A 13347-nucleotide genomic window follows, 5' to 3' on the forward strand; every position below is an offset into this window, starting at 1 on the left:
TCCTAATAACCTGCAATTGTAGGTGTTTTGGTCTCTGTTTTACAGCATAGGAAACTGAAGCTCAGAGAGGCTGAATACTTGGCACATCAGCACACAGACATGCTCACATTTTAAAAAAGTCCTCCATTGTGTCCATACCTCTCTGGCTCCAACCCTAAATTCTGTTCCCTTCATAAAATGGCTGTAGGAAGAGCTACCTATGTCGCGTCCTGACCCCCACTTCTATAGCCCCATTCTTTCACCACCCTTGGTTAGGCTTCTTTCCATGCTCCTCCAGGTCACCAGACATTCATGCGTCAAATCTGATGGCTGTTTCTCTATTTCTCTTTTACTTCTTGGCTGCTTGACTCTTCCCTCTTTATTATTATTATTTTTTACTATAGTTCTGTAATGTAGTTTTTAAAATAATATATATATATTTTTATTAAAGTTCGATTTGCCACCATAGAGTATAACACCCAGTGCTCATCCCATCAAGTGCCCCCCCTCAGTGCCCGTCACCCAGTCACTCCATCCCCCCATCCGCCTCCCCTTGTTCGTTTCCCAGAGTTATTAGTCTCTCATGTTTTGTCACCCTCTCTGATATTTCCCACTCATTTTCTTTCCTTTCCCCTATAATCCCTTTCACTATTTTTTATATTCCCCGTATGAGTGAAACCATATAATGATTGTCCTTCTCTGATTGATTTACTTCACTCAGCATAATACCCTCCAGTTCCATCCACGTCAAAGCAAATGGTGGTATTCATTGTTTCTAATGGCTGAGTAATATTCCATTGTATATATAGACCACATCTTCTTTATCCATTCGTCTTTCGACTCCTCCCTCTTTTGTAAATTATTTTCTTGTCTTGGCCAGCAGATCACCATGCTGTTCTAGATGTCCTGCTATCTTACTGGCTACTTCTCTCTCCTATCTATGTGCAACTCCTGCTCTATTCTACCTCTAAAAGTGCCCCAGAGTCCATTGCTCATCACCTTCCTGCCTGCCTCACTTGATCCTGTGGCTTTACATCTCCAGCTTGACCATTCTCTGGCATGCCAGAGCCACACAGCCAACTCCCTGACCATTATGGCCACATGGATACCTAACAAGCATCTCAAAAGTGTCCTGTCCCTATCCTGATTCCACTCCCTAACTTACTTTCCCCCTAGATTTCCCCCTTTCTAGAACTTGTGCCAGCATCCACCTGGTTACTCAAGCCCAAATCTTTCTCAGTATTTCTTTTCAATTCTGTCCCCCAAGTAGTTCCCTAATCTCTTCTACCTCCACCACTACCTCGTCTCCCTTCTCCCTCCCTCATCTCCAGGAATCCATGTCTGCACAGCAGCTAGTGCAGACATGGATTCCTTTAAACAAGTGGATCAGATGATGCTATTTGGCTGCTTAAAACAATCCCTAATGGCTTCCCACCTCCCCTGACATAAATCTCACACTCCTTACTCTGGCTTACAAAGTACCCTGACCTCCTCTTACCTTCTGGCTCCTCACCCTGCTCTCCTGGCCATATGCTCCAGCCACACTGCTCCTGTACACAAGCTAGTTCCTGCCCAGCACTTTGTACCAGCTGTGCCCTGTGCCTGGAAAGTTTTATTCCTCATGCAGCTGTCATTGAGCTGTTGGGGTACACTTCACCTCCTTGGGTGAGGTCTTTCCTCACCACCTAGACTGAAGTAGCCACCCTGGGCATATCCCTGGATCTTGAGAACTGCGTGGGAGTCTTTTACCTCCCCCAGTTCTACTGTCTAGGGCAATCCAAAGTTTCTGCAAGTCTTCTGTGACCTTCCAAAGACTTACTTCACATTTCTCAATCTCTAATTCCTTGTTCTGGGGCCACTGGCCCCATCTCCCATCTATGCTAATTTCAATGGGGAGTTATCTCCTAAACCACTCACATCAAGTATTTGGGTCTACATAATTGATGGGACTCTTTAGGGTTCCAGGGAGGAGGAAGGTCCCACTGTTCACTGCACTGGCTCCAGCTGTTCCCCTGACCACTCTCCCCACTCCTCTGTGACTCTCAAAGGCAGAACAGTTCCTCCTCCTGGCTCACACCTTCTCCTGAAGTCTTTGCCCCAGTCTGTAGTCCTGTCCTGGGTGACTTTCCTGCCTTAACTGGGGCTACTGACATATTTTCTTAACAGAGGTTGTTTCCTCCATGAAAGAGATTCTTGCTCTAGCTTCTAAGAGAATAACCACATTTTCCATTTTATTCTACTACTTGTTCCAGACCCTGTGGTTGGGGATTGTCACAATAGCCCTGTAAGGGGTCAGCTCCATTTTGCAGATGAGGAAACTTGGCTCAAAGAAGAAAAGGCCATCGCTGGTAATCACGAGGCTCTAGAGAGATTCAGTGTTCCTCCTTGCATCTGCCCATTGCTTCCTCAAAATCATCTTGGCCAGCATCAAAGGATAGCTGCATGGGAGCAGCCCGAGTGGCTCTGCGGTTTAGTGCCACCTTCGGCCCAGGGTGTGATCCTGGGGACCCGGGATCTGGTCCCGCTTCGGGCACCCTGCATGGAGCCTGCTTCTCCCTCTGCCTGTGTCTCTGACTCTCTCTCTCTTTGTGTCTCTCATGAATAAATAAATAAAATCTTAAAAAAAAAAAGATAGCTGCATGGAGACCCACTATTCTAGGGCTTATTTTCCACCCTCCCCAAGTCAATCACCTATGTCCCACAAGGACATAGTCATGTGAGCTGGCTGGGTGTAGGTTTACATGGGTGAGGTCTTTGCTTTATGATGATCAGGCCTGGCAGATCCCAGTGTGTCCCCAAGGAGGGGGTCGTGTGTGTGTGTGTGTGTGTGTGTGTGTGTGTGTGTGTGTTTAAAGCTAGGCATCTATCTACCTTGAAAAGCTTAGAAATAGTCCTCTTTAAAAACAATTGTTGCACTTGAGGAAAGTACTTGCAGTTCTGAACCATTAGGAGTTTCTGGTAAGCTTTATGTTATGTGCTAGGATGGGAATTGACATTGTATATAGACTTTCATTTAGGTTTTCAGACTGACCTCTTACCTCTGAAATCTGATGGACCAAAAGAGAGAGAGAGAGAGAGAGAGAGAGAGTGAATGAGTGAGAAATAACAACAATATTTCCTTTCTAGCCTGTTAGGATCCTGGCCCTGGCTTGTGCTTCCTTGTTTTCAGCTCCATCCTGTCCTCTAGGCTTTTGAACTCTGGTCCGCTGATTTTGACCCTGGTGCTGGCTCAGGACTTTGAAACTTCCTATTGCTCTGGGTGTACATGCTGAACTTATTTTGACTCCTGTGTCAATCTAAGCCCTGCCACCCATCCATGTCCATTCTGGCTTCTGCAAGCAAAGGTCCTGGTCTGACTACATTGTATTTGTTAGTGATTCTATCATCCCTAGGCTGTGAGCTACTAGAGGGAGAAGTTTGATCATATTTATCTGTAACGCCTCAGCTCTGATAGCAAGAACGGTGGAGAGGAACTCCTGGATCAAGGAGCAGGAACTCCCAGTCCAGGAAGTTCTCAAGTAAGCAGCACTGGCCCCCTGGGGAGGGACAACGGGCAGGAAGCATGTGGGCCAGAGCCTCAGATCCTTACCTGCCTCTGAGACCCTGTGGTGGTTAATGGGCCACTGACCAAGTTAAAGTGCTTTTAGCACAAGTAACAGAAACCAAGATCGACTAACTCTGGCTAATGTAAAGGAAAGGGGTATGGATACTGAGAAGTCCACCAAAGCATGAATGGGTAAACAAAATGTGGCATATATACAGGATGAAATGTTATTCAGCCTCAAGGGAATGAAGCCTGAAGTGTGTATGCTGCAACATGAGTAAAGTCTAGAGACATGGGGCAGCCCTGGTGGCTCAGTGATTTAGCACCACTTTCAGCCCAGGGCGTGATCCCAGAGTCCCAGGATCCAGTCCCACATCAGGCTCCCTGCATGGAACCTGCTTGTCCCTCTGCCTGTGTCTCTGCCTCTCTCTCTCTCTCTGTGTCTCTCATGAATAAATAAATAAAATCTTAAAAAAAAAAAGTCTAGAGACATTATGCTGTGTAAGACATGTCAGTAGCTCAGCGTGGGAACAGAGGTCCCTACTTCTCTTTTGTGTCGGCACTGCTGGGGGAAGACCACATATGGGGGGGATCTAGCAAAACCTCTACAACAAGGACAAAAACTATTAGCATGTGAATATGCCCACTTTGGCCTGCTTAAAAAAAAAGAAAAAAGTAAACCCTATGTTTTAAAAGAAGAAGAGATCTAGTAAAGGGATAAGGATGGACAGGAAAAGTCAAGAGTTCCGTGGGGATTTTAATGAGTCAGAGGCCAGAGATGTTCTGGCTGGTTGGAAGCCGAACATAATTATCTAGGATGGCTGGTGTGTGGGTGAGAGGTGAGGCTGAAAGCAGAGCGAGAAGGATGTGAAATATGTTTTTCTGTGTATTAAGAACGTATTTATCCCCTTCTCCATTAACTGTGGCATTTCCTCCAGAGACAGAACATGTTTGAAATGTTTTTAATTACTTTTTGAATCACTGGCTAGCTTCTCTGATTGCCACTGTCATTCTGACCACACGGCCACCTGCATTTTCACAGGGCTGCACCTTTCTTTCTTTCTTTCTTTCTTTCTTTCTTTCTTTCTTTCTTTCTTTCTTTCTTTCTTCCTTCCTTCCTTCCTTCCTTCCTTCCTTCCTTCCTTCCTTCCTTCCTTCCTCTTTTTTCTTTTAAATTAAAGGATTTTTCTTTTTAAAATTTTTTTTTATTTTTTATAAATTTATTTTTATTGGTGTTCAATTTGCCAACATATAGAATAACACCCAGTGCTCATCCCGTCAAGTGCCCACCTCAGTGCCCATCACCCAGTCACCCCCACCCCCCGCCCACCTCCCCTTCCACCACCCTTAGTTCGTTTGGGCTGCACCTTTCTTTCCCGGATATGGACTCCCACCAAGGCCTGATGGTCATGGAGAGCTGTGGTGTGGCCTTCCTATGACCTAATGCTTTTAGCCCTGGCCATGTTTCTGGGAGGCAGCAAAGGTATTTTGGGATCCTTGATGTACTCTTGGACCCATTTGTCTTGAGGGTTGGAGCAGATGTCTCGGTTCTTTTTGGTGACAAAGCTGTGGAGGCAGAGTTAGACTATCAGCGGTCATGGAGTGGGGTAGGCGTCCAGTCTGCACTCCCCCATTCCTAGCTTGCATGGGGCTCAGCTCATTACTGCCTCCCTGGGCCTCTCTGACCTGAATTCCCTCAGAAGGCCTCCCTGTCTGGGTTCTAGACCTCATCATCCCTGTTTTAGCCTGTTTCCCGCTCAGCCAAGACACTCAGGCGTGGGTTTCATTATCGCTGCCATTTATTGGGCCACACAACTCTAAGTGGCAGAATCAAGAATTAAACCCAGGCTTGCCCTATGAGATTCAAAGCCCAAGTCCTTGATCATGACTCCCCTTCTTCTGTCATGGAGACACTTAGTTCTATGCACCTCATTCCCGCTCTAGGTTCCCCTTCCCCTTCCACAGAAGCATCTGCAGGGAATGCTTACATGATTGCCGGCAGGTAGCAGTTGAGGGCCTTTCTGTATCCCGCCACCAGTTTCTTTGGCAAAACTTTCTCATGATGCCTCAGGCAGCAGGTGGGAGAGTTGTTAAGCGATTCAGGAATTTCTGAGGGAATCACATTGAAAACTGAGTCAAGTAGGCATAGAGGGAGCCCATAATTGCCTACCTTTATCTCCCATTTATTGCATTCCACGCCTCTGATGGCAAAGCCATCTGTTAGCAGGGACTGATGGGTAATGGAGAAAGTGAGAAAAATGGGGGAGGATGTACATGTAGAATCTCCAGCCTCTGAACTGAGTTTCATCAAATGCAAATGACTCGGTTTTTTACATTTTCTGGCGAACCAGGGTTTGGTTTGGTAAACATGTATTGGGCCCCTGTTACGTGCCAAGCTCTAAGGGAGCAAAAACTGAGGAAGACATAGTTCCTACTCTTGAGTATCCCCCAGTCTAGTCAGGGTGAAAAGGGAAAGTGAAAAGATAAATATGACAGTAGAATGTGGCCTGGGATAGAATAGGATTTGGCACAATGTGCTTTGGAAACAGAATTAGGGACAGCTAACCCAGCCTGGGTGGCTGGGGAAGAAGTCCTCTAGCACACTGTGCATGACTTGATTCTTGAAGGCTGAGCAGGATTAAGACAAAGGGGTTGTAGGGTCTAGAAGAAAGAAAGGTATGAAGGCCTGAAGGCGGGAGAAGCTGTGTGTGTGTGGGAAGTGCTGAGTGGTTGCAGATGGCTGGAATGCAATGTAAGAAGGAGGTAAGAAAGATGAAATTAGGGTATCTGGATGGCTCAGTCAGTTAAGTGTCTGCCTTCAGCCCAGGTTGTGATCCCAGGGTCCTGGGATTGTACCCCACATCGTTGGGTTCCCTGTTCAGTAGGTAGTCTGCTTCTCTTCCCTCTGCTCCCTGCCCCCCAGGTTTGTGCTCTATCAAATCAATAAATAATCTTTAAAAAAAGGAAATGAAATTGGAGAGGGTGGGGAGGACAAGCATACCTTCTGAGTTGTGAGGAGGAAGTGTGGACTCTATCCTAGAGGCATTAGAGGGGCTGAGGTCAGGGAGGTGGGTGAGTGAGCAATGAGCCAGAGAATTTAGGCAGAAAGAAAAGTGTTTTAATTTAGGATTCAGGTCAGACATCTTGAATAGGAATCTTGACTAAATGATTTGAATAATGGGCAAATTTTAAAAATTTCTCTAGGTTTCCTCATCTATGAAATGGGAATAAAAAGATGCTTATGTCCTAGGATCATAGTGAGGGTTAGTTGAGAAAATGCTGTAAAGCCCTTAATACAGAGCCTGGCACATAGAACGGCTCAGTCGGTGCTTGTAATTAAGAGCAGATGGTAGTAATGATCATTCTTCTTGCCTGGAAATGCCACATTCCCTCCCTCTTTGATGTTGACAGAATGCTGGCCTCAATTGGTTCTTAGCACTGTGTTTTCCTTGAGCTCCCCTGATTACTTATCAGTTGGGGAGTTGGGGATATCACACAAGAGGGCAGGCAGAGACCTCCCCCAGTCTCCAAAATTGCAGAGTGCAAACCCTTTGCAGTCTGACCCCTTGCTTCCAGCTGGTGGCCAAGATTGGAATATCTTAAGAGTACCATTTGGCTGAATCATGCTTTGGGTGGGCCATTTTGTCTTTTTTGAAGACTGAGCCCATTGCAGTGGTATGTTTGACCTTCCCTAAGGGCATTGTTACCTCCTGCCACCCACCAGATGCAGCTCTGTACACAGTGATACCCATGACCTTGGTAGTCAGCCAAGTTTACAAAGTTCAGGGGCATCTTGAGAGCGTGTGGCCAGATTATGTTTTGGGTGCGACCCTTGCTCCCCTGAGACTTTATACAAGCAGAGTCTTGCCAGACCACTTGCCTGGGGTAGCCTTAGAGAGAAAAGAAGGGCTAGAGCACTTGGAGATGGGTATGTGGTCCTTTTCATAAATGGTGGTCGAGGCAAAGATAGGGAATGGGCAAAATCTCGTTCTCCACAGGTCCCAGGTGTCCTGTGTCTCCAAAATCTTTCAATCCCTTTCCTCTTTTCTATAGACTTTGCTTAGATCCAGGCTGAGGAATGGGGATAGAGCCTATGAAATCCTCACACTGCACACCTGGGCATCCCATTGGGCCTTCTTTTGGCTGCCATGATAGTTCCAACGATCTGTGCCAGACACTACAAGGAAGGGGTGTCTATGTTCAGAGTCCCCACTCCTGGGTCTAGCTGCCTCCCCAATGTCGTTTATCTTGCTCTCCCAGAGCAACTGCAGCTCTTCTCCTCCACCTGTCTTGCTCTCCTTTCATTGCTCACGTTTATTATTGTCTCTTCTGTTACTTTCTTAGCTCCTCCTAACCAGTGACTATTCCTGTTCTTCATCCTTGAGACTCCTCACGTGTCCTTGACCCAGCTTCCTGGAACTGCCTGATGATCCCAGAAGGGATCTGGACCCCAGCCCAGCTCTGCTTGCAAAGGGGAGAGTTTGAGGACAGCAGGTGTGCTGCTGGAGGGGAGAGGCCCTGTGGCTGATGACTGAGACTTGACAGGGCTCTTGGCATCACCTCGCTGCTAGCTGCCCTGTACCCCTTCCTCATTCCTGCCCTACAGGGACAGGTGGACTCACTTGACTGGCCATGCAAAGCAGGAGTGGTGAGGATGAGGATGAAGATGAGGAGCAAGAAGCCAGTCATGGAGAACTTCATTCTCTCAGGGGGGCCCTTCAGCTTCCAGGCAAGGCTGGTCATCCACTCTGACTTCACAGCTCTCTGGACTCTGAGCATTTCAGAGCCAGTGGGGGAGAGAGGAGGTGCCTCCCTCAGTGTTTGCTGAAAGGGTGGGCGGGGCCTGGTACAGCTGATTAATAAGTATTTAAGTTCAGGAGAAGGAGAGTAGAGAAAGGGAACATGCGGTGTGTGTGTGTGCTGTGTTGTCTACCTTGTATATGCCCTATTTTACTTAATCCTCGCAGTAGTGAGGCAGAGATTATTACTGTTTTATAAATGAGGCTACTGAGACTCAGAGAGGTTAAAGACATTCTCCTAGGTCACACAGGTAGGAGGCAGGCAGTTCTGAAAACTGGATCCATATGATTTCACCATCTTACCTGCCACCATCTCTATCTTGGGGGAGGAGGGCGGGTGGAACCTCTCTCCCAGTGCCCAAGGTGATCGGTCTTTGGGAGGGTGAACATAAGGCAGGATTAGAGAGTGCACAGTCTGGGGCAAGGGGTAGGGTTTAGGCCTCTGAAAAGGGTGTCCCCCCCCCCCCACCCCCAGTCTAAGGACACGACTGAGCTCACATTTTTCCTCTCACAGATTATGTTACTAATACAACGAGAAAAACAATGTGCCGATCCTTGGGTCCTCATTTATTGCTGAGGTGTTTGGCTTTTTTTTTTTTTTTGTTTGTTGATTTTTAAAAAATCTGTTTGGACCTTGGACTCCAAACCAGTTTAAGGTCTATTTGGCCATTCCTCCTGTGTACCTGTGATATGGGTTTATCCAAACTGCCACTGTGCCAATTATGTCCAGCAGAGGGTGCTCCACCCTCATGCACCTGACAACTTGCTTCTGTGTCCCAGAGTTCCGGCTTCTGTGCCCAGCCTTGACTAGGGCTGACCTGTCCCTCAGTATCTTCTCTCTCCAGACTGCCTGAGGAACCCGTTGAAGGCAAAGCTCAGAGAATAGATGGAAGATACGGGGAGTTTTGCCATCGATGGACTGTGAACTTTAGAGGCACAGAGGGAAGTGTTTCAGTAAATGAGAGTAGAGGGAGGCGAGGGCAGGTGGAGATCCTGATGGGGCTTGCTGTTTGGCATGGCTGCTTATAAATAGAGAAAAGTTATATAATGCATTTAGTCCTGCTGGGTTCAAGGCAGTTAGTGCTGGTGAAGCTATGGCTTTTTATGAGGGTAGGAAGGGTATGTATGTGGGGTACTCCCTTGGCTGCTGTTTATGGAGGCAAGGAGGTCTGAAGAAGCCTGGTTATACGTTTAGCATACAAGCCTCCTCTTGGCCCTGGTCTTGGAAGGCTGGTGGACTGGGAAGGATAGCCACAGTGCCTACACTGGGGATGTTCTTACTCTGAGGACGCAGAGCTCTTCCTTGAATCCTGAAGATGGGTTTGGGAGCCTTTGGGAGCAGCTAGGTGTTATTCATGGAGCATAGCCTCCTCTTGATTCCTGCCTAATTCCATCCATCCATCCATCCATCCATCCATTTCCTGATCACCCGGTAGAGGCCAGGTTTTCTGTTAGGCCTTGTGGAGGATACAAAAATGAGTATAACAATATAGTACAACCTGATGTATATAAGCATAGGGAAAGGTTGGATAAAATATGTCCACAAATCATTCTTAATCCCAGATGGCTGGAAACAAAGGCCTTGGGAGCAGCACAGAACAAAGGACTTTGAAGTTTGGCTGCTATGAAGAAGGCTTTATGAAAATTAACCTGCAAAATCAGGTGATAACTCTTAGTGTTACACTTGTGTAGCTCATATAAGATAATGCACATAGGCTGCTTAGCAGACTACTTAGCAGACTGCTTGGAAAGTAGAAAGCGCTGACAATGGTATCTGTTATCACAATGATGATAGTGTAAATGTGGCCACAGGTTCCCACCACTCCCATCACAGGCCTGATCTGTTCTTTGCACCTGCAGCTGACCACACTTCTGTGGAGCGAAGGCTGATGCCAAGGGTACCACCCCGGCTGGGCTCCAATGAGTAGATTCTGTAGAAATGAGCATAGGCAGGGAGGGCATGAAATTCAAGGTCTTTAATTCAAGGCAAGGCAGCTCCCAAGAGGTGACTGGGGCTGAGGGCTGCAGCTAAGAGGGGAGCTGTGGCCTCTTCCCTTTAAGATGGCTGGCTGCTCCCTCCTCCACTACATCTGGGTCACTCATTTCTCCTCAAGTCCTTGATGTAGTCCTGGACCCAGTCATCACTGGGGTTGGCACATATGGAATGGCCATTTTTGGTGATGAAGCTGTGGGACAAAAGGGAGAAGGGTTACCAACTGAGACATCCAGCAGCCAGGAAGAGAGACCCGTCAGCCCTCCCAAGCCAGTTCCTCATCCACCCAGGCTATTTCTCCTTCCTTTGCTAGAGGCAGCTCAAGACCAGTCTCCTCTCTTACAAATGCTCTCCAGCTCCCCAGATCCCCTGAACCCACCTAGTCTCTATGCCCCCGCCCCCACCCCTGGAAGTGCCCTCCTTATTTCTCTTCCCCTCCACTGATAATTCTCCATTCATGGGGTCAGCTTCCTCCTGGCTCCCGGCAGGCTCAGCCAGGCCAGAACGCCCCCAGGATGTCCCTCTGCCACCTGTTGCAACGAGAGGTGCTCTGTGGAGTCCCCATTCTGGGTCCTCCCTACCACCCCCCCAGGCCTTGCGGGCTCCTTGTCCCCCAGTATGGTATGTGGGTGCCACCTACATAATTCCAGCCCTGGAGCACTGGCTGCTGGTCTCAAAATAATCTGTGATCCGGTGACGTGGGATTGCTCGGGTAATGTACCTGAAGCAGCACTCAGCTGGATGGTAAGGTCCTCCTAAAGAGAAAGGGAGGAAGCTGAGACTGGACTCTTTGTTAAAGGTCATACCTGCTGGCTGTTTCTGCACTGCAGAGGTGGAAGTAGGATGGAAGAAGAGGTGGCCTCAATCCTGAGATAGTATTGTGCAGAGACTCAGTTATTTGGCACCTCTTTCCCTCCTCCTGCATCAGCAACTGTTCTTCAACTTCTCCCAGAAAGACTTGCTGATGATCTTCAACTCTGGATTAAAGATTAGTGAAACCCAAACCTTCTCAATGAATAGACACCACCCCTGTGGGACAGGCTTGCACAGATGTTCCACTGAGGAGGAATATTTGGAAGAAATCCCGGGGGGGGGGGGGACAGGGACATATGCCAGTTGGGAGTGGCAGACCCAGCCACTCCCAACCTGCCTGTTCTGCCTGTGTCCCCATTGAACCCCTGTCCTGCAAAGAAGGAAGGAAGCGGACACCAAGGCTCAAGGACCAGGAGTCTGGACACCAGATCCCAACCTCCCCTCACCTTTGCTAGTTTTGTGCCCATGGAAATTTTATTCCCCTGTTAGTGTCCTCATCTGTCAATGAGGCTGTTGGGCTGGATTGGTCGTTTTTATGCTGAGTTTCCTAGGAACCTTGGTAGTAACGGTGGGGGATTGGGGTCTATTTCAGAGGTACTGATGCATTTGGGAGTAGAGTTTTAGGGATATATCCCCTTTGGTCTGTCTAGCTGTTTTAGACATTAGGTTTCTGAGTGAGATTTCGCTTGAAGAAGGATTCCATGGTCTAAAAAATATCAAACATCACTGAACTTTCCAGTTATTTTCTGATTCTGAAATTTCATGGTTCTTATAGGAGGTGCAAGAGGGTAATAACAGTGGAAATCACACATTCAGTCAAGCTTGACTTATGGAGATATTAGGAAGGGTGTTTCCAACTGAGGGCTCTGGAGAAACAAGCAGGCACCACGGTCCCGGAGTGGAGTGATGGAGGTGTGCAAGGTTTATGGCCAACCTGGACAGAACCAGGAGTGTCCTGGCAGTGGCCTCCATGGTTGCCATGCTTGGGTGGGAAGGGAAAGGCCTGGTCTTTTACCTAGTACCATTCCAAGTAGCATCCCCACTCTCCAAAGAATGGAGTAAGTGATCCACTGAGACCACCCCTACCCTATTCCTCTGAGCTCCAAACACCCTCTCAGGTAAGTCAAAGATTCCCATTAAGGTTAGACCAGCTTTATTTCAATAACCTTCTCTGTCTCCTCCCCCCCCTCCACCCCATTTCTGGAAAGGAGATGAGGTAAAATTGAAGGGTGAGGCATAGTTTTGGTTGTGTGTAAAGGCAGCTCATCCTAAGAAATAAGGTAGCTGAGGTGGGATACCCATTGTTGTGGTTCCCCTCAGCCCACACCTAAGCAAGGCTGTACTTATGGGGTGGGGTTGACTCTGGAAGCAGATGGCCCTAATTTCGGGAGGCAAGCAGACAAATGGCTTTGAGGGTCCCCCCAAATTGCTCCTCTCTCTCCCTGGGGATAATATCCCCCAAGTAGGGTGGGCTGCTCTTAATAGCAGAGAGAGATGAACTGAGGGAGTGGAGAGTCGGTCCTCACTCCATGGTCTTGGAGGTAAGGGGGACTGTCTAAGAGGGAGAGGACAAAACCAGTTTCAGAAGACCCCAGATCTCCTTCTAGAGCCCCTCCTTCTTGTATCCCCAGCAGGCTTACTCCTGCTTCTTTCTCCACAGGGGCTAGGTTGGAAGGAAAATAAGGTGTTGCACTCACGTGAGGATAATTCAGTTTTGGACTCCAGGGTGCAGGTGATGATGATGAGGAGGAAGAGGGAGATAGTAGCCACAGAGACTTTCATCCTCCTGATGAGGGAGAGCTTTATCCTCCTGGTGGGGAGCTGCTGTAGATGGAGAGCTGGCCTCGTAGGGGCTTCTGAGGCTCCTGGGCTGAGGAGGTATTGAGAAATGATCATCAAGGCAAAATATTTTCTTAAAATAAGGAAACTAAGATTACAAAGGGAAGTAAGGAATAGTAATGCCTCAGCAATTTCATATCCTGCATGTTTGTTGAGGGTGGAGCGAGGGAAGCCTGGAGAGCCAAGATTTCAGAGGAAATTGGCTTCTATCCCCAGTGGGAATAAATTTAACTCCTTTGACATAAGCCCTTCCTTTGGTGTAGACCATAGAACAGGGCCTGTGGGTGCAGTTGTGCACTTAGCGCAAGATCTCAAGGCTGAGATGTGGCCTATGCCCAATTCCAGTTCTAGCTCTGGAACAAGGCCATGTGGGGGAGGTT

General features: G+C 47.9%; 2 protein-coding genes across 2 annotated transcripts; both read right to left on the minus strand.

Moving 5' to 3' along the window:
* Positions 1 to 4840: 4840 nt before the first annotated feature.
* On the minus strand, positions 4841 to 8314 carry CCL16 (C-C motif chemokine ligand 16). Its single transcript, XM_072779538.1, has 3 exons — positions 8146 to 8314; positions 5512 to 5632; positions 4841 to 5089 (listed from the first exon to the last, which is right to left on the minus strand). The coding sequence occupies exons 1-3, from the start codon at positions 8300 to 8302 to the stop codon at positions 4957 to 4959; spliced, it is 411 nt and encodes a 136-aa protein (XP_072635639.1). The 5' UTR covers positions 8303 to 8314; the 3' UTR covers positions 4841 to 4956.
* Positions 8315 to 10283: 1969 nt separating this feature from the next.
* Positions 10284 to 13049, minus strand: CCL14 (C-C motif chemokine ligand 14). The gene is made up of 3 exons (XM_072782189.1): positions 12826 to 13049; positions 10956 to 11070; positions 10284 to 10508 (listed from the first exon to the last, which is right to left on the minus strand). The coding sequence occupies exons 1-3, from the start codon at positions 13022 to 13024 to the stop codon at positions 10418 to 10420; spliced, it is 405 nt and encodes a 134-aa protein (XP_072638290.1). The 5' UTR covers positions 13025 to 13049; the 3' UTR covers positions 10284 to 10417.
* Positions 13050 to 13347: the final 298 nt, after the last annotated feature.

This window comes from Canis lupus, chromosome 16 (assembly GCF_048164855.1).
Source record: "Canis lupus baileyi chromosome 16, mCanLup2.hap1, whole genome shotgun sequence".
NCBI lineage: Eukaryota > Metazoa > Chordata > Mammalia > Carnivora > Canidae > Canis > Canis lupus.